Source organism: Elephas maximus, chromosome 7 (assembly GCF_024166365.1).
Source record: "Elephas maximus indicus isolate mEleMax1 chromosome 7, mEleMax1 primary haplotype, whole genome shotgun sequence".
Lineage (NCBI taxonomy): Eukaryota > Metazoa > Chordata > Mammalia > Proboscidea > Elephantidae > Elephas > Elephas maximus.
In genome coordinates, this window is record NC_064825.1 from 104,152,354 (window position 1) to 104,176,517 (window position 24,164).

Consider the following 24,164-nt stretch of genomic DNA (forward strand, 5'->3'; position numbering starts at 1 on the left):
CAAGATGGATTGACACAGTGGCTGCAATGATTGGCTTAAGCATAGTAAGGATTGTGAGGATAGCGCACAACTGGGCAGTGTTTCCTTCTGTTGTATATAGGGTCACTATGCGTCAGAATAGACTTGAAAGTATATAACTACAGCAACAAGGCACAAATCCATCCAATAAAAGCTATTTTGAAGGTGAGGTGTTTTATAGGCTGTCTTTGACAGAAAATGTGCTCCACTAATATTTTCTACCTGAGACTATCATGTGTAAGGTCATTCTCTGGCTGTACCTGGAAGTATTTTATATCTCTTCTTGGCTTTAGGCAGAGAAAATAATTTGTTCAGAGGAAAGCCCAGATTCCAATGTAAATGATGCCCCATGGAATTGGGCAACACATAGCATTAATTTTGGGTGAGTCCTGCCTTAAAGAGTCTCTCTCATTCCTCAAAACAGATTCAATTCTGGTTGATTCTTATCTCTCACATTATTGAGTCTACCTGACTTTAGTAGTTTAGAATAAAACTATGTATTTTTAGCAAAATACTGAGCCATTAGGACTTTTAAAAAAATATTTTAAGTACTTGGCCTATTGGCTATATAATTTACATCTGAAACTTTGCAGAGAATTGTTGTATTGAATACATAATGCCATGGATTTTTAATACATTGTGCCATTTTACATCAATTTGCAATGTCTCTTTGATCAATATCTTTTAAATGCAAAGAAGTTTCTAATTGGAAGAGATTTTAGTCATCATTTAATCAAATATTGATATTTTATGAAAGAGGGACCATTAAAGATTCCAGATAACAAGGAGAACAAAGTAGTTTTAAAACCATATATCCCAGCTTCAAGACCATTATCCTATGCATTAGTCACACTTATTCTTAAATATGAGTAGATTCAGTTTTTATCTTTGCTATTCACATAAATGTTTACTTAAGATCTCTCTTTGGCTGCAGAGCTTCCTCATCGCATTTTTCACCTCTGCATTTCTGAGGGTGTAGATTAAAGGGTTTAACATGGGGGTTACCATAGTATAAAACACGGCCACTGCTTTTTCAATGGGGAAGGTGACCATGGGCCGAAGGTACACAAATATACAGGGTACAAAGAATAAGACGACTACAGTAATATGGGAGGCACAGGTGGAAAGAGCCTTCCGTTGCCCTTCAGAGCTGTAAGTTCTTAGGGAGCAAAGGATGAGGACATACGAGGTGATAAGAATAGAGAATACGAGCATACACATCATCCCACTGTTGGCAGCAACAAAGAGTCCAAAGGTGTGTGTGTCAGTGCAGGAGAGTTTTAGCAAAGGAAAAAGATCACAGATAAAATGGTCAATAACATTGGGACCACAGAAGGGCAACCAGACCATAAAAAGAATTTGAATCAGAGCATGAAAAAAACCCCCAGCCCAGGCCACGGCCACCAGGAGGCCACATACCTGCCGGTTCATTGTGATCATGTAGTGCAGGGGTTTGCAGATGGCCACGTATCGGTCATAGGCCATTACTGTGAGTAAGAGGATCTCAACTCCTCCAAAGAAATGCTCTGCAAAGAGCTGAGTCATGTACCCACTGAAGGAGATGGTTTTCTTTTCAGCCAGTAAATCAACAATCATTTTCGGGGCCATGGTAGAAGAGCAGCAGCCATCTATGAAGGACAGAAAAGACAGAAAAAAATACATGGGGGAGCCTAGGACTGGGCTGGTGGTGATGGTCACTACAATGAGTAGGTTGCCTGCCAGGGCGAGCAGGTAGATGACTGCAAAGACAGCAAACAAGAGTTTCTGCACATCTGGGTTCTGTGTCAGGCCAAGCAGGATGAATTCTGTCACATTGTTCACTCGCTCCATGAATCCACTGTGGCATTTGGATAATTGCTTTATCTGCAAATAGTGCAGGGATTGCAATGGTGACAGATAAATTCTGATTAGGCAATTTCGTCAGAATTATTTGTTTCCTGTAAGATTGATGGGGATCCTTGGTGCAGTGGTTAAGAGCTTCCTTGCTAATCAAAAGGTCAGCAGTTCAAATTCACCAGCTGCTCCTTGGAAACCCTATGGAGCAGCTCTACTCTGTCCAATAAGGTAGTGATGGTTTGGAATTGACTTGATGGCAATGGGTTTTTTGGTTTTAAGACTGGAGGAAACCCTGAGCAGATAAACCCAGTTAGGTTGTGTTTTTGGTCATATAATGAACATGTAGCCCTCTTCTACACGCACATACACACACTGACACATACACAGTCACACACACTCACATACAAACACACATACACACTCATACATACCCTCACACGCTCATGCGCAAACACACACACATATACTCACTCACACGCATAAACACAGTTTATGACCATTGACATGCACAGAACTTTCTTGCAATTATACATGGATGGATCCTCCCCCAATCACTGCCATGGTATTTTCTCCCACAGAAAAACAGAAATGAAAAGAGGAGCAGAGGCTTGAATTCATGACAGCCCACTCCACTAGTCCCTTTTCTAGTCATTCATGCTAATGAGGTGAAGCTGCAAAGTTTGTTATTCTTATTATTTTTAACTTGGATGAATATAAAACATCGGGTGAGTTCAATTTAAAATTAGGGAATATTTAGACATACTTCAGAATCAACTGAACTGAGTCAACGTTTGGAGGCCATGGTAAGACACATTGTGGCAGTTAGACTTATGAGCTTATGCTACATCCAAACAGAATTTTCTAGGACTATCATAGATTCTTCATTGAACACCTCTGAAAGAAGGACAGACTGAAGGGGATAAAACAGACAAGGTGACACAATAAATATTCCCCAAATTTATTTGAAAGTTTTAAAATTCATTATTTGGGGAAGTTTTGTCATATTTAGATTTTAGGGGCCTTTTGCAAATCAAAACTCAATTTAAGGAAGATTATGAAATATCATGATAAACAGAGGAAATATTGTAATTGTCAAGGATTTCATTTTACAATTAATGCCCATGGAAGCTGCAGTCAAGAAATCAAAGATGTATTGCATCTGCTGCTAAATGACTCTTTAAAGTGTTGAAAAGCAAAGATACCACTTTGGGGACTAAGGTTCCTCTGACCCAAGCCGTGGTGTTTTCAATCGCCTCTCATGCGTGTGAAAGCTGGACAATGAATAAGGAAGACCGAAGAAGAATTGTTGACTTTCAATTACGGCGATGGCAGAGAATGTTGAATACACCATGGACTGCCAGAAGAATAAACAAATTTGTCTTGGAAGAATTGCAACCAGAGTGCTCATCAGAAGCAAGGACTGTAGACTTTGTCTTATTTACTTTGGACAGGTTATCAGGAGGGACTAGTCCTTGAAGAAGGACATCAAGCTTGGTAAAGTAGAAAAAAAAAAAGTAGAGGGTCAGCGAAAAGAGGAAGACCCTCAGCAAGATGCGTTGGCACAGAGGCTGCAACAACGAGCTCAAGCATAACAATGATTGTGAGGATTACGCAGGACTGGGCAGTGTTTTGTTCTGTTGTACATAGGGTCGCTGTGAGTCAGAATTGACTCAATGGCACCTAACTACCAAAGTGAAATATCCTCTGGTTCTGTCCAGAAACAGAGACTTTTAAGGTGAGGAAACGAAAGCATGATAATTTATTGAACTTAGCATGCTTTTTAAGAGTTGGTCAATTTGGAAGTTTATGAAAAGCTATATATTTTTTCCCTTTATGATACAAACTTTGACGTGAGTGATAATGATACTCGTCAATTCGTCCATGCCTTTTGTTATTTTTCCCATTTTATCAAATCAACTTGATGGCAACTGCTTTGGTTTTTGGTTCTATATGTATGAAAGTTTCAGGCTTAGCATGACTAAGGCGCATATTAATCAGTGAATTTGATGCTGTATATGCTTTCTACAAACTTCCAAATTATTGATAACAGAACAAAAATGAGAAAATCACATATAAAAATTTTTATGCTTGAAATATTTGATTATCATAATATTAAGAGAGAAAATAAATGAATTCAAGTACTCAATTCAAAGAGTTAGAAAAATGGTCAATTATATTAGAAAAAAAAATCATTTGCATGCAGAAACCAATAATCAGACAATAGAAAATTATTATACTTGATAAAAAAATTCAATAGTCTGTTGGCATTTAAAAAATGCTAATAAAACTGACAAACACAGTTAATTAAGAATTAAGTATGGTCAAATTCCAAAAGGACATTAATTTTAGAGAATATTTAAAAGAATATTGTGTATAGCTAAGTGGGGATAATAAAAATGTAAAAAATTAATTTATGGCCATTTTTATAAATAAAGTAAGTCTTCATGCCATCACCAAAAAATAAGAAAAGAAAAAGAATTTAATGTATAAAGCTTTAACATAAAACATAAATCTGTTCAAGAACAGAAAAATAAAGTGATAGATAAGTATTTGATCTCTAGACGGGGGGGCATATTAAGCAAAAATGTTGTGATATAAAACATAGGACAGAAGTGATGGAATACCCCACATAAAGACATGGAATGCACTAGAAAAATATTTGCAACAAGTATGAAAGAAAATTATTACTGCAGAAATAACATTCACAAATAAAGAGAAATTCTACTCGCCTCATAACAAAACTAATGAAAAGACAATTCTCAGAAAAAAAAATTGGCATCTAAAATACCCTCTATTTTATAAGCCATGGAGGAAATGCAATTAAAAAATAGTGAAATACTTTTATCTGCCAAACTGGCACAGGTTTTTGACAGTTAAGTTATCCAGTGCTTGTGAGTGTGTATTGATATAAAATATTCTTGTAGGAAACGTGACTTTACATACTAAGGGCTTTATAATTGGTCAAGTCCCACGGTCCAGGGCACCTAATTCTTAGGAATCTATTCTAGATTAAAAGAAGGGCAGAAATTATGCATGCAAGTTGTATTTCACAACCTTTTTTATGACTGTGAAAAAGTGAAAATAACCCACGTCTATGTAAAGTGTGTACTTATTTAATTTGTACAAATTATGGTGTGTACTTATTAAATATCGATCAGGTGGACATTAAAGTGATTTTTAAGAAGAATTAATGATGTGGAAAGGTGCTTACAATGTAATATTGAGTGGAAAATGCAAGATATAAAATTGTATATATATTATGATCTCAACTGTCTAAATAATATACATACATAGAAAGATGTAAAAAAATACACTAAAAACTAATAGTGCTTATCTGAATATGAGATTAAGAACTTTTTTTTCCTTCTTTTTAGAATTTTTTGATCTACATTTTCTGGAAAGGAAATATGCTACCTTTCCAATCAGTTAAGTGATTTAATAAAAGAAGTTTTATTTTCTTATCTCATATCTTGGTCCATAACTATTTGAGTGACTGCTTTTCTGGGTAGCCTGTATGCTGGTCATTGTTTATAAACATCTGTGACAGTGTTTAAATCTAACTCATTAGTAAGTTGAAGACCTAATATGTCACCTTGAGAGAAAAATACTAATAAGGAAGTCAGGTTGTACCTTCTCTGAATACATTTGGGGAAGAAGTAACAGGTTCATTCAGTGATAAATCATCTTAATTGTAGAGAACAGTTTGCATGAAGCTAGCAATCACTGACCCGTAACTAGCTGCTGCTTTGCAGGTCCATCCATTTTAAGCTTAAGTATATTTCTTTTCCTCAGTTAGTGATTTGAAAATGATTGCTAAGAGAATCATCCTAAGTAAAGCTGAGTTCATGGGCTGAGTTTATTTTGCTCTATAGGCTCATGTGGAAACCCTGGTGGCGCAGTGGTTAAATGCTACGGCTGCTAACCAAAGGGGCAGTAGTTCGAATCTGCCAAAAGCTCCTTGGAAACTCTATGGGGATAGTTCTACTCTGTTCTATAGGGTCACTATGAGTCGGAATCGCTTGAGGGCACTGGGTTTGGTTTTTATTTTTATAGGTTCACGCCATCCTGTGAGTGTGGGCAACAGCATCTCAGCTCAGAGAATGAATTTCTTTAATCAGAAAAATTCCAGAGTTTTTGGCTTCAGAAGAAATAGATTAGGGACAAACCTAGCTATTGGAGGAGATTTCTCTCCAAGCCTCCTTATAGCATATTTGCCGGTCTTACTCTCTCGGTGATCAGATGAGGCATATCATAAACTCGTTTGTTCTGAGCTCTAACCTGATTTCCACCACTAACAACCTGATTTAAAGCCCTGCAAACAGCAAGCTGCGTTAAAGCAGAGAAATTCGGGATTGGAGCACCATGAACTCAGCAGCAAAAGAAACTTACCTTGCAGTAGCTGGTCCTTGAAGACAGCTCTTTTAAGCTTTTTCCTTAGAAGTTCCGTGCTCGGCACTGAAATAGTTCTTTTGGTCCTTGGGAGCTTAGATCCAAATGGGCTGGAAACTCAAAACCAAACAGCATCTGATATCCAAGGCTGGTTATGCTCATGTGGTCTTCCAGGCTCAGGAGCCTCCATCCTTATCAACATGTTTATGTGTGATGTCAGTGAAATATTTAGACAGATATTACTCAAGTGCAAGGAGATAGGGATGCTCTGACCTCTCACCTCCCAGAGGATTAGAATTAGCAGCTTCCACCAAGATGGTAGCCAAACCAGTTCATCTCGTTCTCTCTTGTGACCATGGCCTCTGTGACCAAGGAGGGGGCAGCCAGCTGGGTTCACTTAGCAGCCTCTTTATGGCTGTAGTTAGGAAATGATCTTAGAACCTGAGACAAAAGGCACAGAAGGTTCTAGTTATGAGTGCAGGAGCCAGTGAGAGGCTATAAGTCAACCCTAATATCTGTTTCACAAAATCATAGGAAGGATTGAGTAAAATAACATCAAAACATCTAGGTCAGTGCAGAACTGCTATTCCACTCTTGATACCCTGAAGGTGGCACATGTAGGATAGAGAAACTGCTTTCTAATATTAAAAATCTGAATCATGCTTAAGAGCAAGAACTGAGGAGTACAATAAATCTTGTATCCTAGTACCTGTTTTTCTACTTCCTAACTATGCAGTCTCGGCAAGTTCCTCAGCTTCTTTATGCCTCAGTTTCCACATCTGTAAAAAGGGGATAATAGTGGTACCTGTTGTGGGGGTTATAAGAGATAATACATGTAAAGTGCTTAGAATGGTGCCTAGCATAGAGGAAAGGCTGTTGTCATCTTCTGTACAGGAAATCAGAGCTTGTGGTGTATCCAACCAAGGTTTCTAACAAAAGTGCCTCAACTCATATATGTAGCTTGTCTTCTTTTCTCTTTTGTTGGATTCTGGGAAAATACAGAGATTAGGAGAGAAGAAAGGCCAAGTTTTGAAGTACTGAACACTGGTTCACAGGCCACTACAATTCTGAAATCTTTGGGTGAGTGTTTGATCTTCTCTCCACTAAAAATTCTGATAGTGAAGTTAAGATTCCTTAAAAGGGTTATAGGAGATAAAGTACATGTGGTGCAATGAGAATTAACAGATAATGAACACTTTTTATCAGTTACTCTGCTAAGTGTGATATCTTATCTGATTTTCAAATAACACTCATAAGTCAGACATTAATATTTCCACTTTGTGTAGAAGGAAAGAAGCTACTTCCCATCACTTTGAGCATCATTTGGTTAAGTTTCAAAATCTAATAATTGGTAGAGCTCAGGCTTAAATATAGACCGATCTGATTTCTAAGCTTGAGATCTAACCATGCGTATGTCCTCACACACTGATTTGGTAGTATGTCTCATCCGCTGGTTATGACAGGAGAGGACATGCTAACTCAGATGAGCTCAGGATTGTTTAGGAGCTAAGGCTCTACTGTCAGTGGCGGGTGGGACAAACTCCTAAGACAGATTCCATGTACAGCAACTAACCAGGAAAGACAGGCACTGAGAAAAGAAACATCTCCTATCTTCCTTTCCTATCCTTGACCCCCATCCTGGGGACCTGCCTAAGACTGATATAGACAGTTTGATGTCTGCGGAGTGGGAGGAAACACTGAGAGGAAGTTCAGACTTGGGGCCATCCTTTACATGAATGGAACATAGTAGGGTCCTAGAGAAATATTATGCCGAAGACATGAATCTTGTTATGATTTCCAATTCTGCTTACTAATCATATGATTCTATGCATGTCACTTAACTGAGTCCATGAAACAGTCTTAAATAAAATAGGGTTATTAGGAGGATTACTGAAAGAATATGAAATCATTCTGCCAGTGCATTACGCATGGACAGTGTCTGGAAAATATTTTCTGAATTAAATTGACAGAAATGTTTGCATGGCAGACATTTCCACTACTGCTACACTGTTGGCTTTCATATGTTGAATCCTGGGTAAGCTGTGTGGTCTTGGGCAGGTTACTCAACTTCTCCATGCTTCAGTTTCCTCTTCCGCAAATTAGAGATGATAATATCACTTAATAGGGTTGTTAGGACCAAATTAGTCACTAAAGGGGGACTTGGAAGAGATAGTGAATTTTTTTTTAGGGTAGGAGGAGGTTGATCATGTTTAAATACCAGAGAAGAAGCTAGAATACAGAAGGGACACACACATACACACACATTAAAGAAAAAGAGAGTAATAAATATAGGCATGTTGGGTGAGGTAGGCACAGTTAGTTGCTACAAAACAGCTACTTCCCATCTTCTTTCTGTTTGACAGAATATCAATTTTGTTTCAGTATGAAGTGGCCATTTGTTTGGGGTAAATTGTGGTCCATCTCCAGGCCATAGGTGTGAATCTGGATTAATCTAAACCAATTATGGTAATGCTGTTCCCTTTTCTATTGACTGATTTAGGGATAGGCATGTAACACAATTCTAGCAAATGAAACAAAAGAAAAACTGCTGGAGATATTTTGAGAGACGCTTCTTGTTCCTAAAAAGAGAGCCATGAATAAAAATTTCACTTTTCTGAACTACATCTCTTCCAAGAGATTCTGGAATTGTTATCCACCAATGACCATTAGGCTTTTGGTCTGGGTAGTTACTTGACACAGCTAGAGTACACACTGCTTGAAGGGTGATTGTGAGACCATTACCAGACTTATTACTGAAGGAAATAACATTATTCCGAGACCTTTAATGTCCATATGTCCTGGGTTATATCAGGTAATCATTCCAGCAAGTAGGAAAACTAACAGAGGAGTTCCCTTATTGAATAGAAATGTAAATTCAAGAACAAGTGAAAGGGAGAATCCATTATATAATAAATGTGTGGCTGCTATGCCTTTCAACCCTACATTAGATCTCCCTCAGCAGCTTCCTAACCCAACTGCTAAATGAGTTGCTACCTAAGATCAGTTATTGAAGGGTGTCAAACAAGCAATATGGCTTCCAGATGGTTACTCAAGAGTGGAGAGCCATAATATGACTTTAAGAACTTCTGCTCTTCCTCCTACTACAGTGGGTAGTGCATGGGGTCTTAAAAGCTTGTAAATGAACATCCAGGATAAAACAATTGGTGTCTATTTGCCTGGAGCAACAGAGGAAGAAGGAGATCCAGGAATTGAAGAAGTAAATTGTTTGTGGCTCTGATTGCCTCCATGAGCTACTACCTCCTTTGCCATAAGACCAGAAGATATTCATGGTACCTGACTACCATTACTGAATATTTTGATCAAGGATCTATTCGATAGATTTTGATCAAAAGGAGGGAAATTGTGAAACGAAACTTCAAATTCTTATTGGAATCCAGAATTACTCTACACTTTGAGATTGAAGGGACTCCTGAATCTATTTCCTGGAAACAACTTTTGAACCTTGAGCCAAAACTATCCCATGAAGTCATCTGTAAACTAAACAGCAATTTATCAGAATAAATAAAGAAAATCTGCCTTGAGCATTGTGCCCTGTTGAAGGGTTACCTAAATGAGATTGAAACGACAACAGTACCTCTAAAGCAGAGATGAGAATTTTAAGAGGCAGAGATAATAAGTTAACAGTGGTGAAACAATATGGGCAGAGATAATGAGAATGGTAGCACAGTGTGAAGTATGTAACCATTGTCAATGAACTTTACATGTAAAAATTGTTGAATGAGTGCACATTTTGTTGTGTATTAATTCACGAAAATCTCCCACTCCTCCTTCCACCCCCCCCCCAAAAAAAAAAGAATGAATGGCCAACGCAGTCTGGAAAGTAGCAACACAAAGACCAGTTTGACTGATGAGGGAAAAGATAAAAATAAATCAATTCTATAAGCAGAATTAAGAGTGGTGTTCCATGTGGCACTAGAGGAACTGGGTTATTACAGTAATGATATAGTATTGATTCAACCCAAACTTCTCTCCTGATTCAAGCACCAAAACAGAGCCCCAAGTATAATAGTCATACATTCTCTCCTTTAACCAATCAAAACCCAGAAATTAGATCCTGTTTCCTCTTCTCATATATTCTTTCAATTGATCTTGTAATTCTGATCCAAAGGCAGCAGAATTTAGAGGAAAAGCATGGACTTTGATCCTGAACCTGGGCTTGAATCCTAGTTTCTGGCTCAGCCACTATCTTGGAAGTTGCTTCCTCAATTCTAAAGTGAGGGTAACAATATGTACTGCAGACCTGTAGTTGAGATTCAAGTTAATGTACACCAAGCACTGAAACCTGACATAAAGCCTGGCACACAGTGCACAGTAAGCTGAAGTCAGTGAAAACCTTTTCTTCATAAAAGCAATGAAAATACTGTCAAAAGTGATCAGAATCAACATTTTCAGAATTCTGGAAATTAACTAAAGCCTTGAAGTAACACAGAGAGTGTTTGTTTTTAAAAAACGGCTGAATCTCAGTAAGAATAGTGAGATTTGTAACATTTTAACTTGCCCAATCCCATTACCCTTCTCCAGCTCTGATGTAGCCTTGAAAATTAACACCCCATAATCGCAGTGAAAACCAGCAGTCTGGTAGTCACAGGAGGGATCATAATGGGATGGCAGCTTCTTCAAAGCCCCATTTCCAGATATTTGTCATTATTTGACCTGTTTGGTGGTTCCCAGAAGACTTCACTTGCAAGACCATCTTTATTTGATATGACTTGGATCTTGTCCAGTGTGAACAGTCTTTTCCCTGGAAACATTTGTCAAAAGAGTCAGAGGCAATTGTTGAGCATCATGGCTATGTGAGGCAGTGGATAACGGTTAGGGCAAACAACAGCCTAATTAAAAAGCTTAAGAGGAAAAATTGGGAGTTAAAAGGAGGCTTTGAAAAACTACATATTTCTGCAACTCTAGGAGAGTACTTTAATGAGTCGGGCTCTATACACATCCAGGGCTGTGCACATGCTCGAGAAATATCCAAGAAGATCCTAAGCTCTCACCTCTGGCTTAGCCTCAGGGTCAGAAAAAGCAAGAAACAAGGGTAAAGTGGAATTGTAAACTGCCTGGCTGAGAGTTGAAGGTGTGCCCCAATATGCACACAGAGTAACTTATCAAAGACTGGGAGACTTCTTGTTCCCATGCATTTAAGGAAATCTCTTTCCAGTCTTTAGCTGACCACACACTGCAAAGTATACAAACTTTAAGGAATTCATTCATAAAAGTCACTAAGCAAACACATATACAAACAGCACCAAACCCTGCGGAGGATATAGAATATGATTTTCAGAGTTGCTGCATTACATATTTAAAATCACCAATTTTTAACCAAAAAAATTACAAGACATGCAAAGAAACAAGAAAGTATGACCCATACACAGGGATAAATGCAGTCAATAAATACTGTCCCTGAGGAAGCATAGATGTTGGACCTACAAGAGAGAAACTTGAAATTACTGATTTTAAATGTGTTCAAAGAACTAAGGGAAACCATATCGGAAGAACTAAAGGAAAGTATTAAGAACAATATCATACCAAATACAGACAATTAAGAAAGAAATAAAAATTTTCAAAAGAAACCAAATAGAAATTCAGGAGTTGAAAAGCACAATACCAAATGAAAAATTGACTAGAGGGGGTTAACAGAAGATTTATGCAAGCAGAAGAATCACTGAGTTTCGAGATAGATCAATTAAGATTATCCAGTCTGAAGGGAAATAAAAAAGAGTAAAGAAAAATGAACAGTCTCAGAGACTTGTAGAACAGCATCAAGAGCACCAACATAGGCATAATGGGAGTCCCAGAAGAAGAGGAAAGAGAGAAAAGGGCAGAAAGAATATTTGAAGAAAAATTGGCTTAAAACTTCTCAAAACATTAACCTACACATCCAAGAAGCTCAAAGAGCTCCAAGTAGAATAACTGAAAGAAAGCCACACTCAGATATATCATCATCAAACGGTCAAAAGATAAAGACAAAGAGAGAACATTTTCTCTTTAAAAGCGTAAAGAGAGAAATGACTCGTCATGTACAAAGAATTCTCAATAAGCCTAATGGCTGGTATCTTATCAGAAAAGGTGGAGACCAGAAAGCAGAGAGATGATAACTTAAAGTAATAAAAGAAAAACACTCTAACCAGGAATATATCCCATGAAACTATCCTTCAGAAACTAAGAGAAATTAAGACATTCTCTGAAAAACAAAAACTATGCACATTAATTGCTAACAGATCTCCTCTACGAGAAATACCAAAAGGAGTATTTCAGGCTGAAATGAAAGGGTACTAGACAGCAGCCACATGTACAAATAAAAAGTACTGGTAAAGGTAATTACATAGGTAAGTATAAAAGTATAAATATATTTTTAGTTTATAACCATTTTTTCCTCCTATCTGATTTAAAGAATAATTGTATAAAGCAGTAATTAAAAATCTGTGTTGACAGGCACAAAATGTATAAAGATGTACGACAATAACAGCACAAAGGAGAAGTGATAGAATGGAGCTATATAGGAGCAAAGATTTGTTTATTATGGTAATTAAATTGGTATTGATCTGAACTAGATTGCTGTAAATTAAGCAATATTAATTGTAATTCCTAGGTCACTACTAAAAAAAGACTCAAAAGATATAGTATGAAAAAAAAGGCAAGGAAATTAAAATGGTACACTACAAAATGTCTATTTAGCCCACAAAAGTCAGTAATGAATGAATAAAGGGATAAAAAGATGTGACATGTAGAAAATAAACAGCAAAATATCAGGTGTAAACCCTTTCTTACCAGTAATTACATTACATGTAAATGGATTAAGAATTCTGGTTAAAAGGCAGAGACAGACAGAATGGATTAAAAACAGGATCCAACCGTATGTTGCCTTCAAGAGAAGAACTTTAGATTCAAATAGGTTGAAAATAAAAGATTGAAAGAAGATACGCCATGCAAACAATAACCAAAGAGAGATGTAGTGGCTATACTAATATTAAAAAAAAAAAAAAAAAAACTTTAAAATATAAATTGTTACTAGAGACAAATAGGGGTATTTTATGATGATAAAACGGTCAATTCATCAACAACATATAATAATTATAAATGTATATGAAGCTAATAAGAGAGTTCCAAAATACACAAAGGAAAAACCGACAGAAATTAAGGGAGAAATAGCCAATTAAACATTAATAGCTGGCAACTTCAATACCCCACTTTCAAAAATGAATAGAACAACCAAAGTAATCAGTAAGGAAACAGGAGACTTAAACAGCACTATGAACCAAATGGACCTAATATCTATAGAACATTCTACTCAGTAACAACAGAATACACATTCTTCTCAAGTGCATATGAAATATTCTCCTGGCTAAACCATATGTTAGACCACAAAATAAGTCTCAGTAAATTTAAAAGGATTGAAATCATACACAGTATGCTCTCTGGCCACAGTGGAGTTAGATTATAAATCAATAACAGAAGAAAATTTGGAAAATTCACAAATATGTGGAACAACATGTTTCTAAATAACCAATGGGTCAAAGAAGAAATCACAAAGGAATTTAGAAAATACTTTGTTATGAATAGAAATAAAGAGACATTATACTAAAATCTTTGGAATTCATGTAAAGCAGTGCTTAGTGGGAAATTTATAGCTATCAATGCCAATGCTAAAAAAGAAGAAAAATCTCAAATCGATAAGCTAACCTTCTACCTTATGACACTGGAAAAAGATGGGGAAGGAATAAGCAGAGGAATGAAATAAATATTAGGTTGTATTCTCTTAGATAATAGAAAACAATCAAGAAAATCAACACACCCAGAAGTTGGTTCTTTGATAAGATCACCAAAGTAACAAAACTTTAGTTATATTGTACAATAAAGAGAGAGAAGGCTCAGGGTGCTAAAATCAGGAATGAAAGAAAAGACATATTGACCTTACAGAAATAAAAAGGATTATAAGGAAATACTATGAAAAATTGTACTCCAACAAATTAGATCAAGTAGATGAAATGGAAGTTCTTAGAAATGCACAAACTATCAAAACTGATAAAAAATAAATGAAAATATAAATACACTTATAATAAGCAAAGAGACTGGATTAGTAACAATAGTAGTAATAATAATAAAATAATAATAATAAGCTCCTGAAAAAGCCCAGGCCCATATGGCTTTATTTGTGAATTTTATCTAATATCTAGGGCAAAATCAACACCAATCCTTCACAAACTCTTCTAAAAAAAGAAGAGAAAGAAACACTTACTAACTCATTCTATGAGGGCAGTATTATCCTGATATCAAAACTAGACAAAGACATCACACACACACAAAAATTACAGACTAGTATCCTTATAAGAAAGTAGAGTTGATTTTAATGACATGGATGGAGTCAAGCTTTCATTTCAAAAATTAATTTGTTGATGTGGCAAAACACAAAATGAGAAGAAATAGCTGGAAGCATGCACTATTAATCTAAATGTGGAATGTATGAAACATGAATCCAGGAAAATTGGAAATCCTCAAATATGAAACAGAAGGTATAAACATCAATATCCTAGGCATTAGTGAGCTGAAATGGACCGATATTGACCATTTTGAATGGGACGATCATATGGTCTACTATGCTGGGAATGACAACTTGAAGAGGAATGGCATTGCATTCATTGTCAAAAAGAATATTTCAAGATTTATTCTGAAGTATAAAGCTGTAATTGATAGGATAATGTCCAAAAGCCTATAAGGAGGACCAGTTAATATGACTATTATTCAAATTTACACACCAACCACTAAGGCCAAAAATGAAGAAATTGAAGATTTTTACCAACTTCTGCAGTCTCAAATTGATCAAACATGCATTGATAATTACTGATGATTGTAATGCAAAAGTTGGAAACAAAGAAGAAGGATCAGTAGTTGGAAAACATGGCCTGATGATAGAAACAATGCTGGACACGGCATGATAGAATTTTGCAAGACCAATGATTTCTTCATTGCAAATACCTTTTTTCGCAACCTAAATGGTGACTACACATGTGGACCTTGCCAGATGGAATACACAGGAATCAAATCAGCTACATCTGTGGAAAGAGATGATGGAAAAGCTCAATATCATCAGTCAGAACAAGTCCAGGGGCCGATTGTGGAATGGGCCATCAATTGCTCATATGCAAATTCCAAGAAGTTGCTGAAGAAAATTAGAGCAAGTTCAAAAGGGCCACAGTTCGACCTTGAGTATACCCTCCCTGAATTTAGAGACAATCTCAAGAATAGAATGGACACATTGAGCACTAATGAGTGAAGACCAGAAGAGTTGTGGAAGGACATCATATGTGAAGAAAGCAAGAGGTCATTAAAAAGATAGGAAACAAAGAAAAGACTAATATGAATGTCAGAAGAGACTCTGAAACTTGCTCTTGAACATCGAATAGCTAAAGCGAACAGAAGAAATGATGAAGTAAAAGAGCTGAACAGAAGGTTTGGAAGGGCAGCTTGAGAAGACAAAGTATTATAATGACATGTGTAAAGACCTGGAGTTAGAAAACCAAAAGGGAAGAACACGTTCGTCATTTCTCAAGCTGAAAAAACTGAAGAAAAAGTTCAAGCCTCGAGTTGCAATTTTGAATGATTATATGGGCAAAATACTGGATGACACAGGAAGCATCAAAAGAAGATGGAAGAAAAACACAGAGTCACTGTACCAAAAAGAATTGGTTGACATTCAGTCATTTCAGAAGCTAGCATATGATCAAGAACCAATAGTACTGAAGGAAGAAGTCCAAGTTGGACTGAAGATGTTGGAGAACAACAAGACTCCAGGAATGCACAGAATACCAGCTGAGATGTTTCAACAAATGAATGCAGTGCTGGAAGTGTTTAACTTGTCTGTGCCAAGAAATTTGGAAGACAGCTACCTGGCCAACCGACAGGAAGAGATTGATATTTATGCCTATTACAAAGAAACATGATCCAACTGAATGTGAAAATTATCCAACAATATCATTAATATCACACATAAGTAAAATTTTGCTGAAGATCATTCAAAAGTGGCTGCAGCAGTACAGGGGCAGGAAACTGCCAGAAGTCAAAGCTGGATTCAGAAGAGCACGTGGAATAAGTGATTTCATTGCTGATGTCAGATGGGTCTTGGCCGAAAGGGGAGAATACCAGAACAATTTTGAACTGTGTTTTATTGGATATGCAAAGGCATTCGACTGTGTGGATCATAACAAAATTATGGATAACATTTCAAAGAATGGGAATTCCAGAACACTTAATTGTGCTGGTGAGGAACCTGTACACAGATCAAGAGGCAATTGCTCGAACAGAACAAGGGGATACTGCAAGGTTTAAAATCAGGAAAGGTGCGTGTCAGGGTTGTATACTTTCACCATACTTATTCAACCTGTATGCTGAGCAAATAATCTGAAAAGGTAGGCTATATGAAGAAAAACGGGGCATCAGGATTGGAAGGAGACTCATTAACAACCTGCAATATGGAGATGACACAACCTTGCCTGCTGAACATGAAGAGGACTTGAAGCACTTACTGATGAAGATCAAAGACTACTGCCTTCAATATGGATTACACCTCAACATAAAGAGAGCAAAAATCCTGACAACTGGACCAATAAGCAACATCATGATAAACAGGGAAAACCCTGAATTTGTCAAGAATTTCATTTTACTTGTATCCATAGTCAACACCTATGGAAGCAACAGTCAAGAAATGAAAAAATGCATTACATTGAGCTAATCTGCTGCAAAAGACCTCTTTAAAGCGTTAAAAAAGCAAAGATGTCACTGTGAGGGCTAATGTACACCTGACCCAAGCTATGGTGTTTTCAGCTGCTTCCTATACATGTGAAAGCTGGACAATGAATAAGGAAGACTGAAGAGGAATTGACACTTTTGAGTTGTGGTGTTGGTGAAGAATTTTGAATATACCATGGACTGCAGGAGAAAGAACAAATCTCTCTTGGAGGAAGCACAACCAGAATGCTTCTTAGAAGTGAGGATGTGAGACTTGGTCTCATATATTTTGCACATGTTATTGGGAGGGATTAGTCACTGAAGAAGGACATCATATTAGGTAAAGTGTAGGGTCAGGGAAAAAAGAGGAAGACCCTTAACCAGATACTGTGATACAGTGGCTGCAACAATGGGCTCAAACATCACAACAATCACGAGGATGGCGCAGGACTGGGCAGTGTTTCGTTCAGTTGTACACAGGGTCGCTATGAGTCAGAACAGAATCGATGGCACCTAACAACAACAGCATCCCTTATTAAAATAGACAAAAATCCTCAACAAAATACTAGCAAATTGAATTTTGTAGTATATAAAAAGGATAATACACTGTGACTAGCATTGATTTATCCTAGGAATTCAAGTTTGGTTCAACATACAAAGGTCAATCAGTACAACAATGACAGCAAAAAACAAACCTGCCGCCTTCAAGTCGATCGTGACTCATAGCAACCCTATATACCTTGGTAATAGAATAAAGAACATTGCGTTCAGTAACAACAACTGCTTTTATTGCTGTTGCTCCTAGTTCTTCATCCTCTGCCTAAGTACTGCCACCCATTTAATCGAGGCAGCTGCTTCAACTTTTATATGAGATGTGATTTAAACAATACATTTTCCTCCAAGCTACAAGGTACTTCCTGGAGTGAGTGTTTGCAAGATAGCAAGGCATATTTGCCTCATCCATCTCCTCTGCCCTGGGCATATTATATGTGAAGAAGAGTTGAAGAAATCTTTTTGCCTAGGTGAAGTTTCTTTTATTGAACCGCCAGAGCAACTCCTAGATTTTCAAACAATGTCAACAGAAAGGTGAAAAAAAAACTATCGTATTAGATTTCAACACTAGACAAATCGACACTAGAATTATAGCCTCCATTTAGCCTCCAACTCTAAATATACTCAGTACGATAACGTATCAAGTCTCAAGGTTCCTATGGAGAGAGTATGCCCTAATGCATTTATAATACATTTAAGAGATTGATTCAGTAAATCAGTCTCCTCTGGTGGCCTCAGCCAGTGGGGAAATTTCCTCGAGGATATGCAGCCTAAAGGAAACCCCACCTTGTTATCCACACAGCATTTGGAGTCCTTCGTGGTCCAGTTCATGATACCTAAAGGGCTTATAAGAGCTGTGCTTTATGCCATAATTTTTCAGACCAGGAATGTAGGTTTTTTAATAGATTATCTTAAAGTACAGGGAAGAGAACCAATCAGGTGTAGATAGATTTTCATAGCCAAATTCTCTCAAATACCTGTTTCTAAGAAAAAAAAAAAATCTTTAACAGAAATAATTAATTCCTGGGAGGGCAAAGCCTTAGCTATAACAATAGGTCTTTAAGGGTTCTCGGTATCATCTCTAAACACTACGGCTCAAGAAAAAGCTGTTTTCTCATTTTAAGAATAGAACATAGCGTTAAGTGATAGAATGAACTGGAGATATTTGTGTCTCTTGTAAGTGTAGAGGTAGGTGCTAGAGAAGATCACAAGATTCTCCTTAGCACCAAAAGACTTTGGGTTTCAAATTCAATGCAGTATTTTCTTTTCCTTTGACTTCTATTTCAAAGGCATCAGGGTTTAAAAATGCTTACTGAATCCATTTGAAGACATTTGCACCATCTCGACATTCCATGAGTCTTGTAATGTTGTCCAGTCAATGGGAAATTGAGAAATAGATGTTACATGACATGATGTTTGAATACCTATGCAAAATGATTTCTTCTTATTCCTGAATTCATTGGACCTTTTCCTCAACTAAATAGGTAACCATGTAAGTTTTCTAGAATTGCTGATTTTTAATCCTGTTCTTATATTTCCATTTTCTCCCAAGGAGTTTATAGTCAAAATCGTTGAAGCCTTACTTTCTGATATGTGATTGGGGATCACTGGTAGATGTTCCAGGATATTTTGCAGAAATAGGTACATGGCTATACATGGAAATGGATGTATCTACAATTCATCAGCAAAAGTTTACATTTTCTGAGTTTCTGAGCCAATTACTAGGTTTTTGAGCATGGAGAGAGTGGAGAAGTGCAGATCATAGCCAGAAGATCACTGAGGGCTTCCTCAAGGAGTAGAGCACATACTGTGATGGTTTGGGTAGTCAGAGACTGGCTCAGGTTGTCACTCATTTTCCATAATACAGGGCTCTGCTTTTGTCATTTCCAAGAATGAAGGGGTAGGAGGGATCATCTTGTACTTATAAGAAGAGATATGAGAGGCAGCTCAGAATAAAGAAAAGCAAAGTGGAGGTGTAAATGAGACAGTGTGTCTGATCTTCATTGCAGTTGAGACAGGTCATCATGGAGGGAGGAGAAGGACAGTATTTGCATTCTTTTTTTTCCAAGAAAACTCTCAGTTCTAAAACTGAGATCCAAAGAGAGGAATGCATTAAAATATAGAACCTGCAAGGAAAGAATGTATTCTCTGCTGGGATTGGGAGGTATATTAAACTGAAGACTCAAGCACAGTTTTTATTCTGATTTACTCAAACTTTCCCAGATCTTGTTCTTATAAGACTTGTTTCTGCTGCAATAGATGTGGTCCCAGCAATATGACTGCATTCCTGAACTCAGGTTGACCTCTTTTTCTTAGATAGTCAAGACAAGTATTGCTAAAGATAAGAGATCAAAGTTAATTGTTTTTGTCACCTTAGGGTGAGTTTCCCTTGTACACACTCACCTTAAGAGGTAAAGGATGTGATGATGGGAAAAAAACAAAAACAAAAACAAAATCACTGTCTTGGGGATTAGGAGACCTGGGTTTGTGTTTTGGCCTGCCATTAACCAACTAGCTGCTTCTCCTTAGAAAGTCACTTCACCTCTCTGGTCCTCAGTTTCCTCACCTTAAAAACAGTATCAGGTTGATAAAATGCAAAGTAGCTGAAAATCTCTAAAGTGTGATGATTCTATAGTTTTCCCCAATGGCCCCTCAAATTCGTTAACATCTGACTCTTTGTTTCATATCCTAGCAAAAAGACTGTTATGGATTTCACACAGTCACAGGTGGTGGCTCTCAGCACCAGCTCACTCTTCCAAACTCTGGCAGTGCTGATTCCCAGAACTAAACTGGATCTATACTGGGATGGGTACTGGGTAAATTCTCAAGAGACAGACATCCTGGGTTTGAGTCCCAGGCTCTTCTATTTTTTATTATTATGACTTTGAACAAGTCACTACACTTCTCTAAGCCTCAGTTTCCTTTTCTAGAAAATAGAAATAATAGTATTACCACATAGTTGTGAGGACTAAATTAAATCATACATATAAAGCATTTAGTATAGTGCTGAGCAAGTGGCAAGAACAAAATAAAAATTAACTACTATTATAGGAATTACGTGGTATAAAAATAAATCTCTGCACACTATTAAGAATGGGGAAAAGCAGAGTTATAGTAAAAGTTTGTGTTTCAAAATATTTGGATATGTAGAGTTAAGCCAGCAAGAGTAGCTTCTGTACTTTGGAAGACATTTGTCTGCCTGGGACCTTGCTTCTCAACTGAGTCTTAGGTCAGGGTCTTACTTCGACATCATTTTTTTCAAAAATATGAGTATTAAAAGATTTAATTGGTAATAGGTACACTATTGGTCTTTGCACTAGTACAGGAAAACTGATTCTGTGTTTGAGTCTGACAATTAAGAGTGTATATCAAAGACACCAAACTTTTCTGAAGGTCAAGTATGATTTTATAAAATATGCTATACATACAGCGAAGGAGTGCTGGTGGTGCAGTGGTGAAAACGCTGGGTTGAGAAACCAAAAGATCAGCAGTTTGAACTGACCAGCCGCCCTGGTTGTAGAAAGACATGGCAATCTCCTGGCGTGAAGATTTACAGCCTTGGAAACCCAATGGGGCAGTTCTACCCAGTCCTTTAGGATCACTATGAGTTAGAATCGACTTGAGAGCAGTGAGTTTGGTTTTGGTTCTATACATAGGGTAAAATTCTACCCTTTTCAGTGTATAGTTCTGTAAGTTTTGACAAATACATACAGTAAAGGCATCAATTTTAATATAAACCCAAGTTGTTTTGTTTGTGTCTGTGTGGTGTGGAAGAGAGAGGAAGTAGACAAAAATCATAAAAGGGAACTGTTCTTAAAATATTTTCTGTTTCCTCAAGATTTGTAAGAAGCTGAATAACATAATAATGAAATAATGAAGATGAATGTGTCATGGTTGGGGTTTTATGTCTTGTTTTGGTCATGAAATACCACCTTTGGAACAGAACTTCATGAAGTGTATCAGTCAATTATTGGTTCTCCCAAGGGTCATCTTTCTCTGGAGAGTAGTTGGCAATTAGAAGTACACTAAACTTCCTCCTCAAGAGTTCTTGCCCCTGGAAGCATTCTCTGATACACTGGGCCATCCATAAAGGAAGCCACATATCCTTGGACTCTTAAGACCAGACCTTCAACAAGGCATTTGTGGGACCATGTGGAAGAGGTTTCCTTTCCATGTACTTCATTATGTCACATGGCCACATTAGACAGGGACAATTCATCTTATCCCTATTACCTTTTGATCTAACAATTCATGAGGATATGTAGAAAAAGGAATCTGAGGTCCAGGAAAGAGTGGGAATTAATAATGACAAAACTTGATTATCAATATGATCTAGAAGTTTAAATAAGAATAATATATGTATTCTTCATTAAGGAAATGGAAATGAGCCTTGAATTAAATAGATTCTGGTTGGATATGAAGACTTGATTTATTGATTTTGATATCAATGGTATGAATTAAAACCACAGATCAATAATCTTTGGCTGGTGGGCTCGATGTGGTATTGTAAAGTAGTCATGACAACTTCATCCTTGTGCCCTGACCTTCTCAAGGTGGTTAGTGCCCAGGTAAGCCCTCACCCTATGTTCATTTGTTGAATTGGTAACAACAATTTCAGGAATACATCATAGCAGCTACTTCAATTTCACTCAGGTAATCCTTACTGAGTTTTTATATGTTTTTTTCCCATATATATCTTACTCAATTTTAAAATTCATGGATCAAACTTTAGGCCTCCAAGAAAAAATATGCAAGTTATATTTCATCTCTGGGCAAAATTTAATAATGAAAACTGTAGAAATTTGGAAAATAATAAAAAACATAAATAAGTAAAATTTCACACATTATTTCACATGTCAGAATAAATGTACTACGTATTATTTTATTCCCTGACAAACTTTTTATATGTCTATATTAAAAGTAAAACAAAACATAATGTTTTATAAATAGAACTTTTGAATTTGAATTTTATTCTTAAAATATACAAATAAAATATATAATCTTCAAATACTAATTCTGTGACTCTTATTCCCTAACATTTTTACTTATAGTATATTTACAAAATTATAATTATGATATAAAGACTCTTTTGTACTTTTTAATTCATGTTATTTTATATACATACTTAAAGACTTTTGAGTCTCTAAAACTATCACTTTTAATGACTATATTATTCCCTCATGCCGATGTTCAAGTGAAAATTTGCAAAGATTACCCTGATCCTAAGAATAGCTGTTCCTTTCTTCTGGCTATTCTGTTTCATAAGAATTTTTTAAATGTCAGGATACTAAAAGACTAACAGGGTCAACTAAGAGAAGTTTCGAGGTACCTATTCCTAGGGAGTCTAGGGAACAGAAGGAATCATCTGAGAGAATGGAAGAGTACTGTGAAAAGACAAGAGTTTTGGATTGTTTGATTCTTCTCTGGTTTTCCTTTTCCCTCCTTTTTTTTTTTTAGGTAAGAAAAAATCCGTTCCTGGAAATTTATCACCAGTAACACATAGATGGAGAATAACAGGAATGTGACTGAATTCATTTTAATAGGTCTTACACAGAACCCAAAGATGCAGAAATTAGTGTTTGTGGTATTTTTGGTTCTGTACGTGGTAACACTCTCAGGCAATCTACTTATTGTTGTTACTATTGCTACCAGCCAGGCTCTGAGCTCCCCCATGTACTTCTTCTTGACCCACCTTTCTTTGATAGACACAGTTTATTCCTCTTCTTCAGCTCCTAAGCTGATTGTGGACTCCCTTCAGGAGAAGAAAATGATTTCCTTTAATGGGTGTATGGCCCAAGCCTATGCAGAACACATCTTTGGTGCTACTGAAATCATCCTGTTGACAGTGATGGCCTATGACCGCTATGTGGCCATCTGTAAACCCCTGCACTACATAAACATCATGAGCCACAGGCTGTGCATTCTCCTGGTAGGAGTGGCTTGGACTGGAGGATTTCTCCATGCAACTGTTCAGATCCTCTTCACAGTCTGGCTGCCCTTCTGTGGCCCCAATATCATAGACCACTTCATGTGTGATTTGTATCCCTTGTTGAAGCTTGTCTGCATGGACACTCATACCCTTGGTCTCTTTGTTGCTGCCAATAGTGGATTCATATGCTTGTTAAACTTCCTCCTCTTGATGGTCTCCTATGTGGTCATCCTGCACTCTCTAAGGGCCCACAGCTTGGAGGGAAGGCGCAAAGCCCTTTCCACCTGTGTCTCTCACATCACAGTTGTCATCTTATGCTTTGTGCCCTGCATATTTGTGTATCTGCGCCCAGTGACGACTCTGCCCATAGATAAAGCTGTGGCTGTCTTTTATACTATGATGGCTCCTATGTTAAATCCCTTAATTTATACTCTCAGAAATACTGAGATTAAAACTGCCATGAGGAAGCTCTGGAGCAAAAAAGTGATTTCAGCTGATTGAACAGAATCAGTGAGCATTGTAGGTAGGGGTAATAGAGGCAGTATAGTCCAGCCCTCTTGATCTATAGATGGAGATGTATACTTTGAGAAGACTGGAATCCAGAAAGTCTCCCACCCCACACTCTGTCACCACACTTTACTGATTCCAATTCAATAAATACTCATTGATGACCTGGATACTAGAAACATTTATAGGAGCT

At 37.0% G+C, this 24,164-nt stretch overlaps 2 protein-coding genes across 2 annotated transcripts; one reads left to right on the forward strand and one right to left on the reverse strand.

Moving 5' to 3' along the window:
- Nucleotides 1–909: 909 nt before the first annotated feature.
- LOC126079850 (olfactory receptor 4C5-like) lies at nucleotides 910–1,901 on the reverse strand. Its single transcript, XM_049891215.1, has one exon. It carries the CDS (start codon nucleotides 1,846–1,848, stop codon nucleotides 910–912), a length of 939 nt encoding a protein of 312 aa, XP_049747172.1. The 5' UTR covers nucleotides 1,849–1,901.
- Nucleotides 1,902–23,038: 21,137 nt separating this feature from the next.
- On the forward strand, nucleotides 23,039–23,965 carry LOC126079824 (olfactory receptor 4C12-like). The gene has a single exon (XM_049891196.1). The coding sequence runs from the start codon at nucleotides 23,039–23,041 to the stop codon at nucleotides 23,963–23,965; it is 927 nt and encodes a 308-aa protein (XP_049747153.1).
- The last annotated feature ends 199 nt before the right edge of the window (nucleotides 23,966–24,164 follow it).